General features: G+C 31.5%; 2 protein-coding genes across 11 annotated transcripts; one reads left to right on the top strand and one right to left on the bottom strand.

Moving 5' to 3' along the window:
* Nucleotides 1-6,585: 6,585 nt before the first annotated feature.
* On the bottom strand, nt 6,586-19,088 carry LOC127242236 (uncharacterized). 10 transcript variants are annotated; one of them, XM_051261738.1, is made up of 30 exons: nt 18,840-19,088; nt 18,286-18,660; nt 17,804-18,120; nt 17,388-17,548; nt 16,384-16,449; nt 16,014-16,131; nt 15,804-15,913; nt 15,519-15,614; nt 14,372-14,495; nt 13,937-14,004; nt 13,631-13,717; nt 13,303-13,455; nt 13,126-13,221; nt 12,970-13,029; nt 12,748-12,866; nt 12,572-12,659; nt 11,998-12,102; nt 11,806-11,910; nt 11,679-11,731; nt 11,530-11,593; nt 11,307-11,441; nt 10,406-10,518; nt 10,217-10,310; nt 9,417-9,636; nt 8,764-8,894; nt 8,439-8,585; nt 7,899-8,027; nt 7,545-7,643; nt 7,205-7,243; nt 6,586-6,913 (listed from the first exon to the last, which is right to left on the bottom strand). In XM_051261738.1, the coding sequence occupies exons 3-30, from the start codon at nt 18,042-18,044 to the stop codon at nt 6,776-6,778; spliced, it is 3,159 nt and encodes a 1,052-aa protein (XP_051117695.1). In that variant the 5' UTR covers nt 18,045-18,120; nt 18,286-18,660; nt 18,840-19,088; the 3' UTR covers nt 6,586-6,775. The 10 variants fall into 10 exon arrangements, with proteins under 10 accessions (XP_051117695.1, XP_051118324.1, XP_051117902.1 ...); XM_051262367.1 differs by having other exon boundaries at nt 11,806-11,907; XM_051261945.1 differs by having other exon boundaries at nt 18,610-18,660.
* Nucleotides 19,089-22,255: 3,167 nt separating this feature from the next.
* Nucleotides 22,256-25,785, top strand: LOC127245520 (SUN domain-containing protein 1-like). The gene is made up of 2 exons (XM_051266459.1): nt 22,256-23,518; nt 25,319-25,785. The coding sequence occupies exons 1-2, from the start codon at nt 22,499-22,501 to the stop codon at nt 25,604-25,606; spliced, it is 1,308 nt and encodes a 435-aa protein (XP_051122416.1). The 5' UTR covers nt 22,256-22,498; the 3' UTR covers nt 25,607-25,785.
* The last annotated feature ends 248 nt before the right edge of the window (nt 25,786-26,033 follow it).

The raw sequence follows: 26,033 nt of genomic DNA, 5'->3' as shown, positions 1-26,033 counted from the left end.
TTAATTAGCGGAAGTTTTGATATTTTCCTATTTGATTTTAGTTATAAATCAATTATATATTTAATTGTATGTTTGTAATTTATGTAAAAATTAAGGATATTTAGACATCAATGTATAATTATTTTTAGAAAATAATATTTTTTAGTGTGATTGTGAAAATAATAAAGAAAATAATTTGAGTTACAACAAATGAAGTATAAAATATGATATTTTGAAAAAATTAATAACTGTAGATGAATAATTAAAAAAAAAAATAGAGAACACAACCAAACAAATTCCTCTATTTTATTATAATATTGTGATTGCACATGAATATATATTAAAGTTAAGTTAATATAAATTACAACTATACAAATTCAATATTTTCATTTAAGTAATCATGCTACTATTTTTTATTAAAAAATATATATATTTTTACAAATATTATGTTCAAACTACCTTTTAAAAAATAAAATAATAAAAAAAAGAAGCAAAATCGAACTTTAGAAGAACACACCCTAATAATAGCATGCTTGATTGGTAATTTTTTTTTTAATAATAATTTAAACGTGATATTTTATGAACATGAATATAGTAATTTCATAGGAAAATATTAAACAATATAAAATTTTAAAATAATGGTAAATAAATATACACCAAGAATTTGTTATTTTAAATATTAAAAAATATAAATTGTTACTATAAACTACATCAGTGTTATTTTAATACTTTTTTTTTACTAAAAATATAATTAGTCTATAATTTTTAGCCATTCAAACATAATATTTATTACTTTTTAGTAAATATGAATTGCACTGTATATGACAATGTTTTTCAAAATTAAACTAATTTATATTAATATTGTTTGTTATTGTTTGATTTTTTTTGTCAGCAGAGATATTGTTTCTCATGAACAGCAGTTTCGATGTAATATGTACGTTGTTATCACTCCTCGATTGATAGTATGAGCAACAAGCAAAAAGTAAATAATACAACAATTTGTTGACTCGATTTGGAGTAAATATTTTATTTTTTGGATACTAATTCAGGTGAAATTCATTAACTAGATACTTTTATCTATAATTTAAATTTTTCTTTCAAATTTCACTTCAAATCTAACCGCGATCCCTGAAACCAAGATTCACAAACACCGTACAAGAATCATTGTTACAAATGGTTGTTTTAATTGGTTCATCGTAAGGTTATTCCTCGATACCTCAGCGCATGAATTTTTGTCTTCGAACGATACGACTTTTTTCTTCAATTTGAATGTTTTTAATTGAGTCTCCAATCACTTTGATTACAATATCAAATTCCTCTCAAGAACAGTCGGATGTCTCGAATACCAAGTTCTTGATTAATTATATTACTTTCTTGATTCTTTGATCTGTAAATTTAAATTCTTTCTTACTTAAAATCTCTGACATTTTTTATATTTCTATGGCCGCAGATCTTGCGCTAATCCGGTCAAATCAACGCCAATCTATGTTTATATTTCTATGGTATTGATTTGATCAGGCCAACCTATGTCATATGGATGACCAACCTATGTTTATACATAATTCACAGCATATGTTGTGTTATAAGATAGAATATGCTAAGTTGTAATATAATATATGTTGTATTATAAATACATTGAAATATATATAAATATATATTAGTTAACATATGTTGATCCGATCAAGTCAACACCAACAGCTGATCCATGCCCTATTTCTATATACGAGATGTCAGTGCTTTCAATTATTTATATTGAATTATACGAACTAAATATATGAACATATTTTAATGTATATATATAATATTTGTCAATGTTTTTATTGGAAAAATATCATTCAACATGACTTGACGTACCTAAACTTATTTCCTTGCATATTATACAATTTTCAATTTCAATAGGCAAACAAATGGCTTTAAAATGACAATATTGTTCAATCAAATGACATAATTAGTAATAATAATAATAATAATATAACACACCTGAATACATTCATTAAGTGAATGTTTCTCTTTTTACTTATATACTATTATATTTTTTTCATATTATTCATTATTTTAAAAAATTTTTAAAAAAAAAACATCACATTCATCCATTATTTGTTTTATTTATTTTTTAATATCATATTCAATATTTATTTTTCACTCATATTTTTACTATACCTATCACAATTCAAAACATCATAACATTTTAAAATTAATACTACAATAAATAATTTATTGGTGTCATGTCTATTTGTGACAATATAACTGTTGAAATTATCTAAATTATGAAATGAATTTAATTTTACAAAAGGGGTTTCAATATGTTTTTTTTTTTTTTTTGAATTAAAAAATAAATCCAAACACAATAAATTTTATTGGTGCAATAATATAAATACAAATGTATGTATGTATATATAAGATGTGTTAATTAATTACTATATTTATAATAATCCTACATCACCAAATAATTGAATATTAGAATCAAATTCTTTTCTCTTATTGAAAAAAATTAAAGAAATATTTTTCTAATATTAGAATCATCAAATTGAAAGGGGAACATGATGTAGCCCACCATCTCTATATTAAATAAATAAACATCTCCAAAAAATAATTTACAAACCAACAAATAATTATTCATATTTATTTAACATTATAGTAAATTCCAGTGAATGAGCCACAAAAATGTTATGCTGTCTATATATACATATTTATATATATCATTTTTTAAAAAATATAAATATAAATTAAAATTTAATTGGTTGGCAGTGCAGAAGATGACTTAAGACTTTGCTAAAAATTCAAAGTATGGGTTTGGCCTAACACAACTAAGCTCATGTTGTCATTAATTCTTTTATAATTTTCGAATTTTTTTTTTTTTTCGCGCAAAATAATCACTATTTTTACGTCAAAGATACAATTATTACAAAGAAAATAAATATAAATTTGACAGACGGAAAGTATATAATATTTTAGACAATGAAAAAATTAGGGTTTATTTATTTTTGTGTTATAGTTTTGATTTTTTTTAGTTTAAACAACAGTTAAACGTAATATTTTATGAGTTTTCGCAATAAGAGAGTTAAATAGAGCCTTAAAAAATCAATAATATAAGTTTAATTTGTCCATTTGAGATATATATATATATATATTGCATTTTTTTACAATTCAATCCTTCGATTTTTTCCAAAAATATCTTCTTCGAATTATTTCACCGAAAGAAATATTAAGAAAATTGAAGTAACCAAACCATTTATTACTTATTTTTACGACTAGGGTTTTAGACGAAAACAAATTCAACAAATATTAATAAAATTTAGACATTTAGTTCGTTACTCTTCGAATATACTCGTTCATTAGTCAGATAAAGTATAAAATTCGACGCGTGATATACGATAGCCATAAGGGCGATCGAGAGTCGTGGAGGGTATATTCGTCATTTCACAGTCGAGGATAGAGGAAATTTAATGGGGTGAAGTAAAGTGAATGGGCTGGCATGTTTGTCTAATTTTTGCTTGGAATTTTCTCAAAGTTAGTTCATTCATTGCTTGTTGCAATACAAAATGACATAAACAAATATATACATACATACATATATATATATATGTATATCACTTTTCCAAAATTCAATAATTTTAGGTATGGGCAATGTTTAGAAAGAATTGAATAAAAATTATTGCAAAGTTATGTAACACATTTTTATATTGATTTAAAACAGTTTACGCGACGCGGCGATGATCCCATAAAATTATTAATTAGTGTATATTCATGCACCTATTCAATGAATGTGGTAGAGATTGTACTTAAATTTCAAAATTGTTGATGTTTTTTTTTAAGCATCGATAGAATCGATTACAGTAAAAAGAAATTATTATTCTTACATCAAATCGATTTTTACTTTCATTTAAGTATGTATATATATAGAGATTAATATCGTAACTAGCAATTATATTTTTCATCATCTACTTCAATATTATTTATACTTCAATGTATACCAACAATCTATGACCTCACGGTCACAAATATACTTCCTACACCACCGGATCACCAGGATAATAAAAATATATTATTTGATTTTATAAAATATTGTATTAATCCAATCTATATGAACAAAAGATATTTAAATCTCCATACTATACAAATATATTTTTAGCAAGAGAAATTATTATTATTATTATTATTATTATTATTATTATTAAAATGTGGATAGGAATAGAGAGTTGCACAAAATGCATGTATCCTCAAGAGAAATTGCTTTTCATTATTATGTGTATTTTTTTTATTTCTATATTTAGTATGCAATGAAGGAACAATATTCATGTGTAGCCCTCAATCTTATCCATAAAAAAATATTATATACTACTTATATATTATTTATTATTATTATTAATTCTTATTATTATTTATTATTATTATTAATTCTTATTATCTAAGGTAGAGAATAATCCTCCCTCAGTCTCAAATATCGTACAATATTTGTGTTTGACACGAAAATTTAGATGGGGGAATATTAAGTATGGTAATTTGAGATAATTTGGATATCAAGTGCTGTGATTGAAGAGAGAAATGATTATTTTCTTTTTATTTGAGTGATGTGATATGATAAAGTGGAATGTATATTAATATGTGTATAAAAATATTACTCCATCCGTCTCAAACACCCTGCAACATTTCCTTTTTTTGTTTGTCCACTGCAACATTTCCAAATTTAGAAATAATTAATAATATTTTTATACATATATTAATATACACTTCACTTTATCCCATCACATCACTCAAATAAAAAAAAATAAAAAACAAATAATCATTTCTCTCTTCAATCACATCACTTAATATCCAAATTATTTCAAATTATTATAATTAATACTCCCCATCTAAATTCTCGTGCCAAACACAAATATTGCACGGTATTTGAAACGGATGGAGTATTAATTATTTTTAAATTTGGAAATATTGCAATAATTTTGGGACAAATAAAAAAAAATATTGCACAAAAAAATATATATATATTACAGGGTATTTGGGAGGAGGGAGTAATAAATATGTCTTGCATCCCATTAATGCACAACTGAAAGTGAAGCCAATGAATTAATGAATAAAGAATGAATGAATAAATGTCTTGTTTCCATTAGTAGAATGGATATGCATTAATTATTTTGGAAATTAAAAATAAAAATAAAAATAAAATTTGGTTGAATAAAAATGTCTTGCTTCTATAGTCTAGTCTATTCCTAGAAAAGGGAAACTATTTATTTATTCTATTTTTTTATAATTTTTTAAGTATTTTTAAATAATAATTGTTTAATATAATATAAATTCATAGTTGAAGGAATATATTGAAGTAGAAATAAATTAAACTTGTATATATATATATATATGTATGAAATGTTTTGAAAAAAATATATGTAATAAATTACGCAAAAGTAAAAAATAGAAAACATAGCCAAACCAATAAGGTGAAATGTTTTTATTTTTAAATAAGAAATGTATTTATATATATATATGGTGATCGGAAATATTGGCAATATAAATATAATTATATATTTTAAAACTTATGCAATTAAACTTTTTTTAAAAGCATTTATAATTGTTTGAAATTTTTATTATTAATTATTAAGAAATATAAATTAAAATTAATATATGCATTCTTATTTTTATTTTTTTTAGACATTTTGTAAAAGAAAGTAATACTTATGTTCTTATAAAAAGTTAAAAAAAAAAAAAAAAAATCTATTGCTAATGATGTAAATATTAAAAAACAAAAACAAAATTATTATTTGTATTACTCAATAATACTATTTAATAATATAGAGAGCTTTTCACTATTTTATTTTTACTTATTTTCTATGAAATAATTTTATAAATAGTACTAATAAAAAAAGGTAAGAAATTTAGAATGGCTGCTATTCAAATTCAATACACAAATATTTCCACCGTAATAACTCAAAACAATACATCAAAAAGTACATCCTCTGTAGCATAACATTCATGCTTTTGCAAAAACATTTGATTAAATCAATCAATCAATTAATCAAAAACCTCAGCTGATGAAATGCATAACACAAGAAGCTTAAAATGACCACAAATAATAATAAAAAATAATAAAAAAAAAAAAAACATGACTTCAAAACTGCTACTTATTTCTAACATATTTCGGCATCAAATGCTCGAAAAAAATCGCCATTTGTGCAGAAGACAGATACATCAAACCAAAGAATTAAGTTCCCAGTTATAAACATGTTCGGTACATTCGAAAACATAATCCCAAGCAATGTTCGAAAACCAAGTTATAGCAGCATTATCGACTAAACTGCAGAAACAAGAACTCAGTCATCGTCATCATTCGCCATAATGTACAGTCCAAATCCTGTCGGTTCTATATTCTTTTATCTTATCCACAAGATAAAGAATCGAATATGCGCTACCATCCTATACAAAGCATGGAATCATACCAAAACTTTGCACCCACCCCCAAGCCTTGCCCCAAAACCTAACATGCTTCGACTTTGATTCTGTTAAAGCTGCCTTTATCTAAGTTACAGGTGAAATTCGAACGCCAACACACAATTCACCCCATCATTTTGAAGAAAAGAAAAGAAAAGAAAAGGGGGAATGTACAATACATGCTAGAGTACACTTCTTTTCTTTCACCGAGCAAAACCAGTAATGTAAGTAGAAGTCATTTCCAGCATCATCATGAAAAATGCAGATATTAAACTTCTGATTAGGTAGGAGGGATTGGTGTCAGACATTTTGTTTTTCTATCCAAAGTATGCAACAGATTACCTAGGGCAAAGCGATTTCTTCATAGGTGATGTTACTTTACACGGAAGTCGTGCCTAAACACGGTCAGATTTTGAGTGAACTTGTCCCTGTTCTTTGAATCCAAGCTTCGGGTTATATCAGCCATGAGTTTTTCGAAGCAAGTAGCAAGGCGCTGATGCTGATCAGCTGGCTGCAAGATTAAAAAGATGTAATCAACATGGTTGTATACTATTACTAAAGCAACACTTTCGCCCTAAACGGTTTTCTTCAAGTGTTCTTTACACAAAAACTTGGTGAAATTTTTTGAGAATATATAAATGTGTACATTCAGAAGGTCTTCGGGATGAAAAATTAGTATGTGGCTAGTCACAGTGAATGGATTGTTTGGGGTTTCAGAAATTAGATACCGTAGATGAATGACAAGTTACACAGTGGAAGGACCAAAAACATCAACAATTCAATAAATGGTTTAGGGGGTTACCTGAGAAGCTAAAATTTGAGCTTTCAAATCCGTGAACATCTGCATACATGAGAAACTTCATTAGTTCAATCGCCACATACAGCATCCACTGGATGCCTATGCAATGGAATATTTGACGTTCAAAAACCAACGACTAGAGAAGTGGTAGTTAACATGATAATCCATACTTACCATCAAAGATAAATTAATTGATAAACAAGATTGTGCAATAGTAATTCCAGTTGATAACATATCTTTTTAATAATCAACATTTTACACCACATAGATGATGAAATTGCCATTTCAGATAGCTACTTACAATCAAGGAATGATGAAAAAGGAAATGGATAGAAATGACTACCTGCTCATTTATAAGTATCAAGCTCAACATTGGCCTACTAAGACTCCATTGGTTGCCGCAGTCTTCGAATAGCACAATCTCAAAGAGCGTTTTGAGAATCTGAGAGGAAAAAAAGCATTTAAAGTTAAAGACACAAATATAGAATACTAAACATTTTGCATCTGACATCCATATTAGGTACATTTAAATTCTAATATAATTTCATACAATCATGAAATTTCAAAAGACATCACAAGATTAGGCAGGTCGAGAGTCTGAGGCTAGAAAACATTTCCAGAGGTTTGATAATTGTTGATGGAGTTAAGAATGGCCAAGAAAATGTGAAATATCCGAAAGTATAAACCAAACACTTACTTCAGGTAGCAGCGCTGGGCATTCCGCAATATGCCTGGCAAGATTTGCAGCAGCTGGCGATGTACGCACCTCCCCCGAGGTTATGTTGTTGAAATAGAATGCAGCCAAATTATCAACCGCCGCTGCACACTGTTAACAAGAATATATTATGACATGTAGAATGGATGGTAGATAAGAAAATCCCAATAATCCACAATTTAGGGGGCACCCACTAAGCAAGCACATTAATTGTAATCATCGGCACAAAACAACTATCAAACAGCACCAGTAAAGCTATATTCATGTAGTCGTAGAGGTGGATACGGAGCCAAGAACAAATTAAGATAAGTAAATAATGGTCTTTTATCAAGTAACAAATATAGCAACAAAGAAATTATCAGCATATACAGAGCACTTTTAAGAGGAAAACATGAGAAATTGAAACTTCATCATATATAGGCAATTACACACGTGCAGATAATTATCATATATACATGACTATAATGAGATATATGCAATGGTAATGATCAAACAGAATCAGGAATGATTCAAAGAACGAACCTGTGAGGATATACCACCATCAAGACCTTTCAGACCGGACTCAAGCGAACCAACAATATGCATGAAGGTGCGCGTATCAAGACTTAATACAAAATTGAGATGGCTGTTAAATAGAACCTCCAGAAATGAAAAGTATGCCCTTGTTAACTGCAACAAAAATTGGAAAATTGTAAGATAAATACGTTGATAATGACCAGAGTAAGGGTGAATACCAACAAAAATAAATAAAGAAATAGTACAGGCACAAAGCTCTCTTAGGAGAACTAAACAGTCATTTATTAAGAAGAGTGTGAAGAGTATCAATGGTATGAGAATACTAACAGACCTTCCTGTACGCCAAAATGTCAGCCAGCGGAATTGAGAGTGTCATCTTAAGGGCAATGTCAAGTGCATCAGCAAGTGCTCTATCCCCATAGAGTTCAAACACACCAAAGTTGACATAATTTCCAGAAAGCGCTATATTTAGCAGAAAAGAAAAACATGTTAAAAAGTGTTGAATGAAAAAACACATTCATAGGTAAGAGAAACTCTAATCATTCACGGGCCATGTTGTAGGCTCCATCATTGAGTAGTTTGTCAAATAAGCATGTCAACAAGTATTAGGTCTCACAGGATGGTGGTCTAGCTCAGATACTATTTTGGATTAAAAAGAATATAGTAAACTGCTCAAATAGAAGTGACAGAAAATCAAAATTCATGAAGCACTAGACATGTTGAGTATGTTGACACAACTACCAACTAGTTGTCACTGAAATACCCAGCAACAGGAAATGAATATGACGTAGTATGATGGTCTAACTCAGTCAATTACCCTATATCCATAATTCCACAACATAATACTATGAAATCTTGAAGTTGTTATGCCAGAGACGCACATTAACTCATACGAGTGAAAAGTAAATGGTACTTCCTCAAGAATATGATATTTTGAAATTTTGATTTGTAATACCTCTAGAGTAGGAAGATGAGATTTCTTACCGCGTGCTAGAATATTCAAGGATATCCAAATTCCCTTGTATTTGAAGGCATAGATATCGGTAGCATTTGGAAGAGCTAAAATCCTTGAACCATAAGCCACAAGTAGTTTACTGACTTCTCGGAAAAGAAGTATGCCATTTGGGGATGAAATATCAAAAGTCAAACGTTGAGCTTTGTTTAACACGAATTCAGCCATAAATTTGAGCAATGGAGTTGTCACCTATACAAAACAGTTGCAAGGATTTTAATCCCAAGCCAAGACAGGATCACAACAGAAAAAGCAATACATAAAATTTTCAAGAGGCATCAAAAGATAGGAAAAGGATCAATAGGATTTGTGCTTCATTCAAATATTTCGATTTTTAGGGAGATAAAATAGCAATAGTCAAAAGTGGAGTAATCCATCAAAAGACTTCATTTTCGTATCTGCTTCTAGCATATTTACTGAGTGTTTTGATGGTTTTTCTCTCTATAACATATGCAGTTATTTTATTCACATTGGATCTACATTTCAAATCTCACCAAAGATATGCTGGTCCAGAAAATTACTACACGGTTATGCTAAATGTTGATCAGGAAATTCACTAAATTATTCATTTGTGGTCATCATCTTTCATTCCCAAACACTAAGAATAGGTTTGTTGAAGATATGCTGATAGATATTGTTAAGACTAGTATGCTGCAAAATGCCAGTACCTAAATGACTAGTTGCCTGGTATGGTGAACTAAAGTAACACCTATCAATCAATTTGATCTTCTCTTCCCCACTTAAAATGAGAGGAATAAACTTGAAAACTAACCTCTGGTGTATCAGCCCAATGTGAGATTCCCCTTAGCAGAATTGGCATGTGAGCAGGATAAATCCACTCAAATAGAAGCCCATAAGTTCTACGACTGAAAAAAAAAGTGAGAGAAGGTTGAACCAAGCTACAATAAACTGATGCAAGCCAAAAACTAATCAACATACTAATACAGTCATCAGTACAAACCTATTTGTAGCCATTGCTATACCCCTTAGATCTCTCATCAGCCCAATTAACGCATATTTCACGGAATCAGTTCGAAACATGTTATCGGGTGTTGATTCCAAGGTCATAAATACCTGTACCATCACATTTGTTAAAATTGCTACTTTGGAAAATCTAAAATATATAACCACCAACTTTATTAAGATTTCAAGTTGTCAGTTGATCACCATGTGTCTGCACGAGAGACCTAACAGATCCATTACATAATATTCTAAGACATGAAGTTGAACTGACCCATCTAAATGAGAAAATAAAGTTTATCAATATGAGCAAATCAGTCAGCTCACTTTACAATGTATCTTCTAACCAATCAAAGACCATGGGGCAGGAACATATCAGACATTGAAAACTACCAGTTCATTTCATTCACAAACATTTAAACTTGAGGAAAGCTTTTCACCAAATTATTTGTGTGCAAAAGAATTTACATTACTCCACTAAAATAACCGACATAATTCATAGTGAGTTCCTATTTAATTATTTATAGCCCATTTCAGACCAAAAAAGGAAAACCAACAGCGTCACATGGAAGGAACATAAAAGGACACAATGTATCAAAGCCTCTGGGATCTTCTTTTTACGTAGAATGACACTTTTTATTTAAACATGACGCAGCTTGTTTTAAACAAGGCTTCTGCAATAGCAATTTTTTTGGAAGCAATCAAACTAACTGTCCACCAGTGTCATCTTCTAACAAAATAGATGAAATGATCTAGTCTTAATTTATAATTCTAAATAGGATCAAATTCACAGTCAAATTATGAGGTAACACACACACATATATTCAGTGCTAAACTACATTAGTAAATACATATAGTAGGGTGGGCAAAGTAGGGGAAGAGGGAGGAGATAAGCAGTATACTTGCAACAGAGGATCCATTGAAGACTTAAAGAGAGGTGCACTGTCCTCCAGGAATATTAGCCAGCCAAGGGTGTAGTAGAACTTTGTTCTACATCGGGAACATCTATATTCTTCAAGAAAAGGAAAATGCTCCCTCTGAAACAATATATCCATGAGAAAGATCCAAAGTAAGTTAACTGGGATTTCAATATTCCACAACATTACAAATATAACGATGGCTTACAGTGTGATGGGCAATTATGAACTTCACGGTATCCAACTTAAGAAGCAATTTACCAGACATATATCTGCAAGAAAGTCAAGCGACTGCCTTAAAGGATACACAGAAGAAGATTAATTAAATCAGTAAATTCAGTAAGCTTGTATACAAACCCAGAGGCGAGTTCCAGGAACAGACTCAAAGTTTGGTCAATAACTTCCTCAACCTGCGATAAGAGATAACTGAGATACAGGAAATTTAGAAAAACAGATAAGATAAATCCAGCAAACAAAAGGTTACCTCAGTATAACATTTGAGATTTGTAGCGATTTTTAGGACAAAAAAATCCAACAGCAATAGATGATCATTTAGTCCAATAAGCTCAGACAGCCGGACATACAACTGCTGCAACAAAACAGATAATCTCCAACACTTGTACCAAGGAGGAAAAATCATAACCCTCACTATTAAAAAGAAGACTACTCGATTTACCTTTGACGAATGCATAGCTTGATCACCCACATAAGACTTCCTAAAATTTTGGAAAAAGGTGAGGATTGCTCGATCAAGTCTTTGTTTGCTCAACTCAGTGTATCTCTGCCAAAGATATGACAAGTATGTTTCACTATCACCGTGTGATGATTTTATATCTCAGAAGTAGCAAATGACATCATAATCTAGGCATCATGTCCCTTGCTTAATGCAACAGGTGTATAAATAATTGAAAATTGGAGAATTCCTAATCATTTGATCATTCTCATCCAAAATATATCGTTTCCATATTAATCCACCTCTGGATCACCTCCTCTAATACAACCCTATGGAGACACTTAAACATGGTGTATGGGCTATTGTTTTATCAATTCCACACGTGATTCAACAAAAAAGAAAAATGAATATTCAAACCACATTTTTCAACTTTCAGATCATTCACACTTAAAAATCATTTTCAACCAAACTTGTCACAACCACCGACCAGAATCACCAGTTTCTTCATGAACTATATAAGGATACAGTCTACAGATATATAGATGCAAAAGACAAATCTAGTGAACTTTTGGATTACCTGACTGTGCAACCCAGTATCAGCAACATTTACTAGCCGCAAAACACGAGCTGCAAGTTCAGCATCAATTAATTCTTGTGATTCAACACTGTGAGACAGACACAACAGAACAAGTTGTTAAGACAATTAGAAAGAATAGAAGTTGGACAAGAATATTATAATGGAAAATGTATTACCTGCAGCCAACAGATTGTTTTATTTTTAAAATAGAAGCAATTATATGCACAAGCCAAGCAAGCTTCGCTTCAACCACAGAAATTTCATTTTTATCACCAGTCTGAAGCTGTGCTCGTTCCTATTGAAAAAAAAAATAAAAAAGTATGTTGATGTATAGGCCCCACATGGCAACAAGAATTTCAACAGAGAAAAGGTCTCTCCTGAGGAAGATTTCAGCATACCATGTAAACTTGTAGAATAGGTTCCATGATATTGATGATGAACAAGCTAGTGTTTTCATACTGGGAAAAAAAAGAGAACATTTTATAAAACGAAACTATAACAGGTTAGCTAGTTAAAAACAAATGTTAGACGTCATAAGGAAATCAGCTATTAACCTGAAATCTGCAAAGATATGGAAAGCAATCAAGCTGATCTTGAAGTAGGTCAACATTGTCAAGAGGATGCTCTGAAATATCGTCTGGTTGACCAGCCTAAGACAAGAAGGAAAAAAGCTTTAAGGTAAGCGGCACCAGATAATTATTGGTCTCGAAGAAGTTCAAAAAGACCCATACCTGAGCAGAATCCAGTCTTGAAGTGATAAAACCCTCGGTGATTTTAGGTACAAATTCGTCAAGCAAACTCGGTGCATCACCCTTCAAGTAGGGTACAGAGCTCACCAACCTTGACCAAAGCCCTAAAAGATAATACACGCTGCTGCTGGCCCACTGCAAAAATTAGTATCTTCATAAGTTTCTTGCACTATGAAACTCAACATCCTACCATTAATGCAGGGGAAAGATAGAGCAGAAGCATTAAAGTACTAGCAGCCTAGCGCAAACAAGATCGCACATATAGCTACAGCAACTTCAAGATTATGCTCTCTTTTTCTGAACCACTTGCCTGCCAGGACAGTAAAGACTTTGATGTGAATTCAGCCACTAAGCGTATCCAATCACCATAGCCTTCCATGGTCACAAGTTCCGACAACTGCATGAGGACATAAAACACTAAGTTATAGATAAACAAATTTCAAAAAAATCCCTGCCAGAGAATACCACATGCCCAAAAAAAAAAGAAAAAAAAATCCTATAAAAGTAAATAACAATTTGATCCCTGCCCTACCCATTGGCTACAAAAGGGTACCAAATAAGTGCAAATTTCAATGACTAAACACAAATTGCATTAAGCCAAACTTAGAAATATTACCTGATAATTAACTCTGAATCGTCCAAGAAGGCGACAAAACTCATGGTAGTTCTCATGTTCAGCAAGACCTAATTATCCAGCTCAGCATATTATTCAAACATGAAATGGTAATGTGCAACAAAAATTAAAATGTATTTTGTTGAATAAAGAAAAGATAGACTTATTAGCTGGCATCATATATAATAATTAGCTTTTGAATGATTTTGTAATTAATAACTTCCTCAGAATAAAATATGTAACTTAAATGGGGATTATTTAGACAAAAATATCCACTTCCTTTAAGAAAATGACGAGTAAAATGAACAAAAAAGAACAATGTTAGAAAGAACCAGCAGTTAGAACAATAAAACAATATTCACTACAGTATCAAATAAAAGATGAAGTATCTTTGTGATTTTGCTAAGAAAGTTGTCGCAAATAACATGTTTGACATACCTTGCCCTGTTCGTAAAATTTCTTTGGTTCCTGACATAAGATGGTCCAAGAACTTGGAGCGTGCAGCATCATTGGTGAAAAGAGAGCGTCTTACTGAAGCTAAACGAACTAAGCACTCCAGTGACTGAAAATGTAAGAGCAGGTTATAAAATGCAAAGCACACATAAAATCAAGCACTGTGATACCCACAACCAGAATGGTAAAAAATGATATGGATCATGAATTGAAAATGCATTGGAAGCAAACATCTGAATAGAAAATTCTTTGTTTGTTGATACTACTATAAAAGGAAAAGTTTCACTTGCAGGAACTCAAACCATCGATGCAAATACTGACACATGCGCACACACATGAGTGTGTGTGTGTGTGTGAAAGAGAGAGAGAGAGAGAGAGAGAGAGATCTATTTGAGTTCTCAAATTCAAAATCAAAATAAACCAGTAGGAATGGTTTCAAATCTTTACTAGCTCACATACGCGTTGTGTGTGTGTGTGTGTGAAAGAGAGAGAGAGAAAAAAGATCTATTTGTGTTCTCAAATTCAAAATCAAAATAAACCAGTAGGAATGGTTTCAAATCTTTACTAGCTCACAAATAAGAAATCATAATGAATTAATCACTCCATCTATCAACTCACATAATGCTTCTTTCCTCTGGTCCTGAAATTAGAAAACTAAATCAAGCACATTCCATAAACCACTTTTGAATTATAATAATAGTAAGTTCAATTCACCAATGGATTGACATGGATTTATATCTAAAATATAGTACTTTCTCCCACGTCATCCTGTTTGATCGTATAATATTCAAAACAATTTTGTATTATCAGATTATGGACTTCTTATGACTCACGACTTGAGAATTTTATACCTACAAAATAAAAGACAAATTCCAATATTGCACCTAAACTCAATATCCATTGAGACCATTCACAATATTCAGTAAGTGGTTGGGTTAAAAGAATTCAATCATATAAATGCAAGAATATTAAAATGTTCAGCATTATGGAAAAGGTTGTTTTGGTAACCTGAAAGCCTTATTGGTCTAATTTGAACAGTCAGTTGTGCATCACAGAGATTCAGAAGAACATGAAGAACCATCTTAAGATCATAGCATGCATATCAAGAAACAATGCCATGGCATATGCTAACCTCCTTTGAGATTGGGGGGCTTGTGAGTGCATAGTAATCAAAAAATATCTGCAGCGTTGAAAATTCCTCAATTACATTTTTCCATGAAGATGGGATCTGCACAATAGAACAACTTTCAGCAAAAAACTTGCAGCAAGGATTCCTCAGGCAACATGTTTTATGATTTAACCGATAAACAAAAGACATATTCTAAGCAAATATCATTCTTTCACGAGTCACCAGAACATACTTGTCTTTAGAAACCTCGAGGTTCAAGCATATAAAGCTAGCTAGCAAGAATCATACCTGGACAGTCCCAAATTCTTCAGAGCTCTCATCAATTGATGTCCCAACAAAATCAAAAGACAAGCATTTCAGCGACAGTGATAAAGCCAATTCTTGCAATCGACCAATGGCTGCATGAGTCAAATAACGTGTACCCAAATTTTGTAACAATAACGATAATAATTGAATTAAATACCAATATAGGAATGAAAACAATAGCCAGCATTTTACCATCATTTTTAAGTTGATTTAATGAAGTTAAAGATATTTGAAAGATTTGGAATAGGCATTGATCCCTGAAGGAACAGGCCACCCTTCGATGATGTGATGATGGCATTCCTGGATTTGGCTGAGGAACAGATGAAGAGCATCCAAAAAAAAATCAGGAGAATGTCACTGAACAAAAATGACAAAGTAGTTTGTAGATTTAAATAATGAAATATAAAACAGGGAGCATAATTTATGCATGCATGCATGGAACCAAAGTACAACTTGATGAAATGAAACCGAAAGGAATCCAGCATATATCTTAAAATAAGGAAGCACTTCTACATAAGTAGAAATGCTTCCTTTCCCAAAAAAACAAATGGAAAAGACAAACCTGGTTCATCTCACAAACAAGCTGATTTAATATCTTTAAACCAATAGCATAGTGATCTGTCGTTGCCTGGCAAAAGAAAACCTCTTCAGAGATCAAACCCACAAGCAAACAAGTCCGTTAAAATTGAAAAGTTGTGTAAACATAAAGATACTCAAGAAATATCTTTACATTAATTTATTTATGTCTTTTAGAGAGGATGAATATCTAGCCTAAGACATGTAAATAGAATGATAAGTATTTATATTGGGGGGAAAAGTGCCGATCACAAGATAGAGGGAAGTAGTGTATCTTGTTTACATGGAATGAGGGATAAAATCCCAGATCAAGTAGATGAATTAATGCTAATTGTGATAACGCCCTTTAACGGAGTAGTATGCACATCATTTACTCCACTTCGCAAACCGTTTAGAAGTTCAACAAATAATATGAATCAAAACAAGCTCTTCATAACATAAACCCCCATGTACCGCAAGTTATTCTAACATTCCCACTGTTTTCTGAAGTATTTGTGATGCACTCTAATAGAAAAGTTTCAACCCCTGTTGACCTATCTTTAATAAAAATGATCATATTTTTTAAGGACAATACGACGTCGCTGGATATGCAACAACTAACTATAAATTACACTTCCGCATATCTGACGAAGCCAAATAATGCACATTCTATAAATATTGTAATACCAACGATTCTGGATTTATGCCATGATACAAGATTTAAAATAAATAGACAGCTCCATAACTAGATAGAATATGCGCAATCCATGACATATGGCAAAAGGCTGGAACTCATAATGTATATAGCTCCAAAAATATAGTACGAGCATACAATAAAGAAGGTTCTGGATTTATGCCATAATAAATATTTAAGAAATTACGTAGCTTCATGAACTAGACAGAATATACGCCATCCATGACAGATGGCAAAAGGCTGGAATGTCATGACGCAAATAGCTCCAAAAATATAGTAAGAACATACAGTAACTTTGTCGCATTAGGAAAGTTTACCTGGCTCAAAAAGTTTATAGATTCCTTGGCCACTTCTCTAAATCTATCATCATCTGACCACCCAAACTTCGTAAGCCGACATAAAAGCTGAATTAAAGAACCAATGACAAAGGGCTGCAGCTCAGGGCCTCTGTTCGCCAGATAGTTTATAAGGTAATTTCCTTCATTCACAGTAAAAGCCAACGAATTCAGATCAACATAAAAGGAAATACATAAATAAGTAATATTTATTCAATGAAGATGAGATTACGATTTTAGCTTTGTGGGACCAGTATTAGGTACTTTCTTTAAAAAGTTAGCGAAGTTGACGATATTTTTATGGTGTTACTCAAGTTTAAAGTCAAATCACATGCAGCATAAATAAACAGATTTTTAAGGTAGAATGCCCATCTAAACTTTAAGCTAAGTATATTTACGGATATCAAGCCGCAGCTGCAGGGAAAGGCTATGCTCCGTCACTTGCTTCAAGAGGCTTGAGCTTGCCAGCATCAATGCGTAAGGAGTCAAAGCATTGTCCAGAATAAACTGGCATTGAGAAATGTAATCAATGTTGGTTGAAAAGCATTTCAGTGTGTTCTCAGCGTGCATCCGTTCCGCTGTGTCTTGCGAATTATAAAGCCTCTCACACAACACTTCCAACTGCGCCAAGCTCTCCATTATTACTTACACCACACCAATCGCCCTGCTACAATTCCGAGAGGATCAAGGACCGCACTTGTAATCCAAATTCAGTCTACAAAAAATTATTCACATACAGAAATGCGTCAAAAAACATACGTATCCGTTAGTTGTTAGGTGGGTGAAAGACAAGATATATATACATATATATCCAATATCAGGCGAAAGACAAACAAACATGAGACAAGTGTCACAAAGCGTATAACAACAACACACATACATATCCCCGGGATAAATTCACAGCCACACAAAAGTAGAAGTTCAGAAAAACAGCATAACATGCATGCCCCCGCATTCGATGACAGTGGCACTGTAACCCCTTTGCATCAAATGGCACAACCTTTGCAGATTCAATCGACTTATGCTTGCAAAATTGGATAGACAGCAGAAGTAGGCCACATAAATCATTGAAACTTCATATATTACATATGGTTTTCATACAAGTAAACAGTCTCTCTCCCCTGATGAAAAAATAAAGATTCCCTCTAAAAATCATAACAATTAACCAACAGTTAAGCAATACAATAATTATTCATAGATATACATATACACAAGTGCTCCAGAAAATCAACCATTAGCTGTTCGGCACCAAACCCTGGCAACAAAACCAAGAAAAAACAGAATCCAAGTAAAAATCCAATCAATAAGAGTTCCATTAAGCAATACAAACCATCCAGCGTATGCACATTTCATGAATTTAATCTCCAATAAACAATCTTTTCGATTTCTACGCCCGTAAACCGAGAACAACCAAATTAAATCAAGAAAAATTACTTGAATAAGAACCTCGAACTTATCGGCTGATCAGAAATAGAATAAAACCAAGTGATTTGCGATCGGACCCGAATAGATTTTCGGTGCCCTATCAAGTTTATTCCAGATTTGTATTATCTTTCGGCGAAAATTAACGCGACCCAGGCAAGAAAAAAAATTAACTGCACTGTAATGATAGAGAGAACAAGGGGAGAGAGATATAGAGAGAGAGAGAGACAAGGTAGACGCATATATAGAGAGAGAAAGAGATTCTACAGTGGTGTGGTGTACGTATATATGTATATACAAGGCAGGTCAAATTATGCTGATTCAATGCCAATTTCCCATTTTGCCCTTTTCACCTTTTGTACGAATAAGCAGAAAATACGCAGGGTAATGTTGTCATTACGCTCTCTTGTCGCTTAAAACGTTCTTCCCTCATTTCCTTCACGAAACCTCTAAAATATTATAATATTCATTTTTAAAATATAATATATTATGATGTACTCACTCCGTCCCAAGTAAGATGCAATATTTGTTCTTAACACGGGTTTTTATGTGAGTAGTATTAAGTAGGATAATTTAGAAATTAAGTGATGTGATGAAGAGAGAAATAAATATTTTATTTTTTTATTTGGATGATAAAATGTGGGGTAGAGATTAAGTATAATTAATTATTTTATATTTTGAAAATATTGCAGATGTTTGAAACATAAAAAATGAAATGTTACCGGATGTTTGGGACGAAAGGAGTATTTTTTTACACAAACTTTTCAAATTATATTATTTGAATTTTGTTTTTTTTATAAAGTATTTAATCAAATAAATATAAAATTTAAATTAAATCTTCTTAGATCAAATATAAAAATATTGTTAAATTTTTATTACTATTTCATTTTAATAAAAAAAATTGTGAATTATACAACTGAATTTTACAAATTTTTTTTAAATATCAAATTAAAAAATTACTTTTATTTTTTATATTATATTACAAATTTATTTTACATTTAAAATATCACATCAATTTCTATTTATACTGCATCAAACAACTGTCTAAATTCAACTTTTACTATTTAAAAACTCAAAACCCCAAAATTTATATTATTACTGTCCCATAACAAAGTATCTATTTTTCCATTTTAGTTTGTCTCGTAACAAAGTATCTATTTTTTTTAGTAACTGTACTATCTATTTAACATTACAAATACTCTTACAATTTACAATATATTACACAAATTTCATTATCTTTATATCACACAATATTAATAAGGTTATTTTCGTAATTTCTACTTTATTCCTACTAAATTCCAATATAATACTAATATTTCTAAAACTCTGTAAAAAAACAAATGAATATCTAGTTATGAGAAGGATGGAATATTAAACATCCATTTTTTGTCAAATAAAAAATAAAAAAAATATTAAATGTTAGAAATCTTAATAATAAAATTATTTATATGAACAAAATCATAATCTTATTTATTTTTATATAATATTATATCAAATGTTTAGTTTTTTAACATTTTAAAAATTTTATATCTTAAAAACTTCTGTTAAATGGAATCTAAAATATTTATTAATATATTTAAATATTCGTTGGTTTAAGCATTTGTTCAATTCCGCAACTCTGGACAGCGATAACTATCAATAATTTAATATTAATTGAGATTATACTTTTAAAATATTGGATAAATTTTTATTATGTTTTCCTCTTATTACAGATATTTACTCCTCCGTCCCACATAATTTGTCTTTATTTTCTATTTTCGTCCATCCCACGTAACTTATTATTTTTATTTTTGGAAATATAATTATGCACTTTAATCGCATTTTAAATTTTAAATTTTATAATTTTTTTAATTTTAATTAAACTATTTACTTATCTTAATCTATAATTATTTTTACTAAATAATAATTATTTTTACTAATACACTTCTTAATTACTTACTAATTATCTTTTACCTAAATTCTAGTGTCTATGGTAATACACCTATATTATATGGGACGGAGAAAGTACTATACTTGCTTTTTTACTCTTTTTTTTTTATTTAATGTAATACTATTATTCTAAATTTAATTATTTTATATAATGTATTTGTTTTATTATTTGTCTCAGAAGAATTTTTGTTTTTTTCGCTTTCGTCTCTTTCAAAAAAACTGTCTTATTTATTTATTTAGTAATTGTGTTCCTCATTTTATAACAAAATTATTTATATTTTTTAAAATTATCCTTAACTATTACTTTAATTTATTTTTTAAATTTTTTTAAAAAATAAAGACATTTTAGTATTCACCAAACTAAACTTGTCCACAGGACGGTTAGACTCAAACTCGAGATCTAAGGCTCTGATGTTAGCTGACTTTCGTTTGTACAAAAGTATATAAATATTAGGTATCCTAACACAGTTTAAACTTTTAAAAATGACAATCTTTTATAACATGTAAGTTATGAAGCAAGTTCGTCACTTTTATATTGGTTAATATTATAAAAAAAATAAAATATATAATATATACTAAATTTTATTTTTATATTATCGAAAACATCTCCCCTAGTCTCATTTTATCATTTTTGTTTGTCAAATTCAAATGTGTATTTTCTCTTTTTAATAAAAATATTTTTTTAAAAAATAAAAATATCAATACACTTTAGGTAATATTACAAACAATATCACGAAAAAATACTCCATCCGTCCCATAACCGTAGTTCCATTGGGCATGAGATCTGAAAAATAACTATATTATATTGATAATTGGTAAAAAGTACGAGTAAAAAAGTTCTTTACCCTCACAAGTTTATTAGTGTAAAAAATAGTAGTATTTGTGTAATAATAATGAAAAAGTAGACATAGTTTTATAATATTATGAATATTTATGAAAATTAGACTATTGTTTTGAAACAAATAAAAATGATAAATAAAACTATTGTACTGTAATGAATTAAGCAGATGAATTTATACTTTTTATATTTCTACGATACTATTATTTATAAAATATTACTACACTCACGTTAAAATACAAGTGTCAAAACAAATACATATAGCGTGTATTTGTTTGAAGAATTTATACTAATTTATATTATTCATCAAAAAAAAATTCAAAAAATATTAAATTAAATAATTAATTTTTATTTTATATGTTATACTAAAAATTAATTTTATATTCAAATAATCATATCAATTTTTATTTATATCATATCATATAACTATTTAAATTCAAAATTTTTACATTTAAATTTCAATTCAAAATCCATACCCAAACAAAAATTCCATAGTTTTGTAAATATAGACTATTAATTGGGAGGATCTAATAAAAATTTTGCAAGGCCCAGCCCATTTAAGTTCGGCCGAATATATCTCGGAAGGGTAAAATGGGGTTTTCACGAAAGTGCAAAATGACAATTTGGACCCTTCTCTACATCTTACTGTGTTAGCGTAAATGGAAGGCGCAGGTCGTCACTGCAATCCCTAAAAATTCAAAATTTGTGACCGCCCTTCCCTTTCGCCGCGAGAACGACGCTCGATTCAGTTCGTAGATCCTTTTTCACCTAATCACTGGAGTTTCCATTCTAAATCCCATATGGTTTTAGGGTTTTTGCCTCAATCAATTCGGTGTTTGGATCAGATTTGACTTTGCTGCAGGAAGTTCGATTCAGTTTCGACGATCCAAAGATTTTTGCACGAATGTCGGCCTCGACGGTTTCCATTACGGCGAATCAAGGTCCGACCACGCGCCGCCGAGCGTACGAGAAAAATGTTTCGGCCGGCGGTTCGGATTTGGTCGCTGCCGCGACGGTAACCGCCGCTGAAAATGATAAAGACGTTAGGGTCACGGCGGCCGACACTGCGGCTGCTATATTGAGGGAGGCGAGGAGAGCGCCGGCGCAGGGGCAGGGGAAGAAGTCTGTTCCGGGGAGAAAGTCGACGAAGCCCCGTTGGCTTACTGTGGTTAGTATTCTTACTAAGAATATAGCGTTGCTGGTGGTTTTGGTAGGGTTCGTGCAGATGATTCGATGGGTGGTGATGTATTCCGGCCGTGAAGATGGGGATCCTTCGATAATTCGTGGGGATTTTGATGGGAAGTTGTCGGAGTTGAAGAGATTTGTCATGACAACAACGAAGGCGATGCAGGTTCAGATGGATGCAGTCGATCAGAAAATTGATGAAGGGATGAGTTCGGTGAGGAAGGATCTGGACGAGAAATTGGAAAAAATGACCGATTCAACGGATTTGAAATTAAAGGCATTGGATGCTAGGAGTGATATGTTCGAGAAGTTTATGGATGAGTTCAGAAGCAAGAGTTTACTGACAAAGGAAGAGTTTCGTGATTTCTTTGAGGAGTTTAAGAGGTCTGAAACTGGTAGTGATAGAACAGATGTTAGTTTGGATGAGATAAAAGATTTTGCAAGGAAGATTGTGGAGAAGGAAATTGAGAAACACGCTGCTGATGGTTTAGGGATGGTGGATTATGCCCTGGCATCTGGAGGGGGGAAGGTGGTGAGACATTCGGAGCCATACGGTGCTAAGAAAGTGGGTGGACTGCTGACTCGAAATGTGATTAGTGTGGATGCGGAGAAGTTGATTAAGCCGAGCTTCGGGGAGCCTGGGCAGTGCTTTCCTCTCAAGGGTAGTAGTGGTTTTGTCGAAATTAGACTGAGAGCAGCAATAGTGCCCGAAGCTGTCACCCTGGAACATGTTGCTAAGGTAATGATCTTTTGACTCTTACTTTGATTTGTTCTACAGAAGTTTAGTTTCATTTTTTGGGTCATGATTATGGCATGATGTTTACATTTAGCTTTTTTGCAAAAATTTCATGTGTTTTGTTGTATGAAGCAAGCCGTTATTAATATATATTTATATATATTGTGGAAATAGTAAACTTAAGGATTGTAAACCCAACTTTCTTTGTGTTACACGAGTAGGATGCTGTGTAGTTGACTGAATTTGAAGAAAATTTAGCCAAAATTATCATGGCATGTGGAAGCTAACAATCATTTTCATCTTTTAGGAGGCAACTGCAGAGGGAAAAGAGTAAGAAATGATAATACTCTTGACAAACCTGTCTTTAGTGAGTCGGTGTGCTGTAGGCAAGATTTCATCTTTTAGGAGGAACTTGTTTTCATGATTATTTCAAGTGATATTACATAGTTCATGTTAATGGGTGGGGTTTTCTCACACTGATGAGCAATATTCTAAATCCTGGGTTGCTGCTAAACAATTAAAAGGTTATGGATTAGCAACCTCTTTGATTTGTCATAGTTAAGTTCTCTTATGCTTGTTATGGCTCGAGGCTGTTGAGCTGTTAGGCTTGCTACTGTCATTTCGTATGCCTTAAGAGAATCAGTCGTCATTTTATATCTTTATCAGAAGGCAAATGTCAATAAATGAAAAAATGCAGGCCCTTTCCTTTCTGTCCATTGCGACCTGCTGAACCCTTTTGAGTTTCATAGGAAATGGTGCAATGGTCATGCGATGGCGCACCATTTACAACTATGAGATGGCATTTACATCATCTAGTCAGCCTCTAGTTTACTGTGTGCCATTAATAACTATATATTAGACCACATTGTACGTCTCACAAGTCCACTCGTTGGGGTTTTGGTTTTTTCTTATTTCTGTTTTGTCAGACAATTTTCTCTTTCTTACAAGTAATAACCTTCGGATCTCTTTTTTTCTTCATTGTCTCAATTTATAGTGAATGTGATTGTCATTTGGTAAATATTGCATTTGCATCATCTTATATGGCCTTTGGAATAGATCTAAAGTCTTGAATGTAGCCTTGCAAAGGATTGGTAACCAAAAACCATTTTGTATTTTCCTTTTTAAAAATAGGCACAAGCGTCTGGGACTTGCAATTTTGGCTGCAATATGCATGTCGTTGGTTTACCTGTTGTCACTAACATCAAATCCTTGACCTTTTATGTATTCCACTACACTTTCTTTATCCCACCAAAGTTCCTTTAAGTAGGATACAACTGCTGTAGTTTTCGTTGGTAATTAGTAAAAGGGTACGATGCCTTCACATGGAAAAGTTGCATCTTCTTGGCATTGGGCCTTGGCTCCATGCCTTAACATACTATGCGTAATCATAAATTGTTCATTTCAGTGATATGTAGGTATATTGTATGAGTTATAAACAAGTATTTTTTCATCTATTCTACCCCAAATCCTAAGATGCATAATGGAGATTCTAATATAATCAGATGTATGCAAGGCTGAGCACACATCTTCCCCGCACTTTTCGGATTGTGAATTTAGTTCGCTCCTTGAAACAAGATTCTCAAAGTGTATTATATATATTGTTAAATTACCTTCTTTGCTTGCTTGTGGCAATCAATTTCATTGTTCTGAAGAACAAAATGATAACTTACAGACTCCTAGAGTTCTTAGGCACCTAAATTCTGGCTTTGCTGTTCTCAACATTCTTGAATCCGAAACCACAAAACATGTTTCAGTCCTGCTATTAGGTTCTAACAAAGTTCCTTTGCTTTGGTGCAACTGCAGAGTGTAGCTTACAATCGATCCAGCGCTCCCAAGAACTGCAGAGTGTCTGGATGGCTGGATGGGCAAGATTCCTCTACGACAGAAAGCAACGAGAGGGAAGAGTTTGTTCTTACTGAATTTAGCTACGACCTGGAGAAGCCCAGTGTTCAAACGTTTAAGGTGCAATCAGGCACTAATGTGGTGAATACAGTTAGGTTCGATTTCAGGTCCAACCACGGGAGTGGTAGTCACACATGTATCTACCGAGTAAGGGTCCACGGTCGCGAACCACAACCCGGTGAGAAATGAGGTTGTAGTGATTTGTATGTGCCCCCGATGATGATGATGTTATGTTAGAGATAGATGATCGATCCGATCCTATATATGTATTATGTAAGATGACGTTCCCTTACTACTTACCTACGTTGTATCGGTTTCATATATTGTCTGCTCGATGATATTGTAATATTGTTATTGCTTGTGTAGTATACTCTTGTGTTGCATCTTTAATGTGTTTACTTTTCTTTGTTAATTTTGACATGTGTTTTTTTCACCTTTTTTTTTTTAACTGTACATAAAATAGCTATTTTTCTTTTTATAAATAAATTTCTAATTAAATATATCATTTTTCTTCCTAAGGTATACATAATTAGGATGTTAGTTCTTTTACATTAAATTAAGTATCTTTTTTATTAATATCATTATTATTATTATTATTATTATTATTATTATTCAA

The sequence above is a fragment of the Andrographis paniculata genome, unplaced genomic scaffold, assembly GCF_009805555.1.
Source record: "Andrographis paniculata isolate CXL003 unplaced genomic scaffold, ASM980555v1 Contig10END, whole genome shotgun sequence".
NCBI classification, from domain to species: domain Eukaryota; kingdom Viridiplantae; phylum Streptophyta; class Magnoliopsida; order Lamiales; family Acanthaceae; genus Andrographis; species Andrographis paniculata.
The sequence above is the reverse complement of the archived record's forward strand: the minus strand, read 5'-3'. Positions and strand labels throughout refer to the sequence as shown.

Excerpts from the sequence above, each read along its gene's own strand:
- LOC127242236 (XM_051261738.1), bottom strand. The coding sequence starts at position 18,044 with ATGGAGAGCTTGGCGCAGTTGGAAGTGTTGTGTGAGAGGCTTTATAAT. Across the intron at positions 15,615-15,803 it reads AAGAATTTGGGACTGTCCAG|ATCCCATCTTCATGGAAAAA; the intron begins GTATGATTCTTG and ends TCTATTGTGCAG. Across the intron at positions 11,442-11,529 it reads TCATAATTGCCCATCACACT|AGGGAGCATTTTCCTTTTCT; the intron begins GTAAGCCATCGT and ends ATATTGTTTCAG.
- LOC127245520 (XM_051266459.1), top strand. The coding sequence starts at position 22,499 with ATGTCGGCCTCGACGGTTTCCATTACGGCGAATCAAGGTCCGACCACG. Across the intron at positions 23,519-25,318 it reads CCCTGGAACATGTTGCTAAG|AGTGTAGCTTACAATCGATC; the intron begins GTAATGATCTTT and ends GTGCAACTGCAG.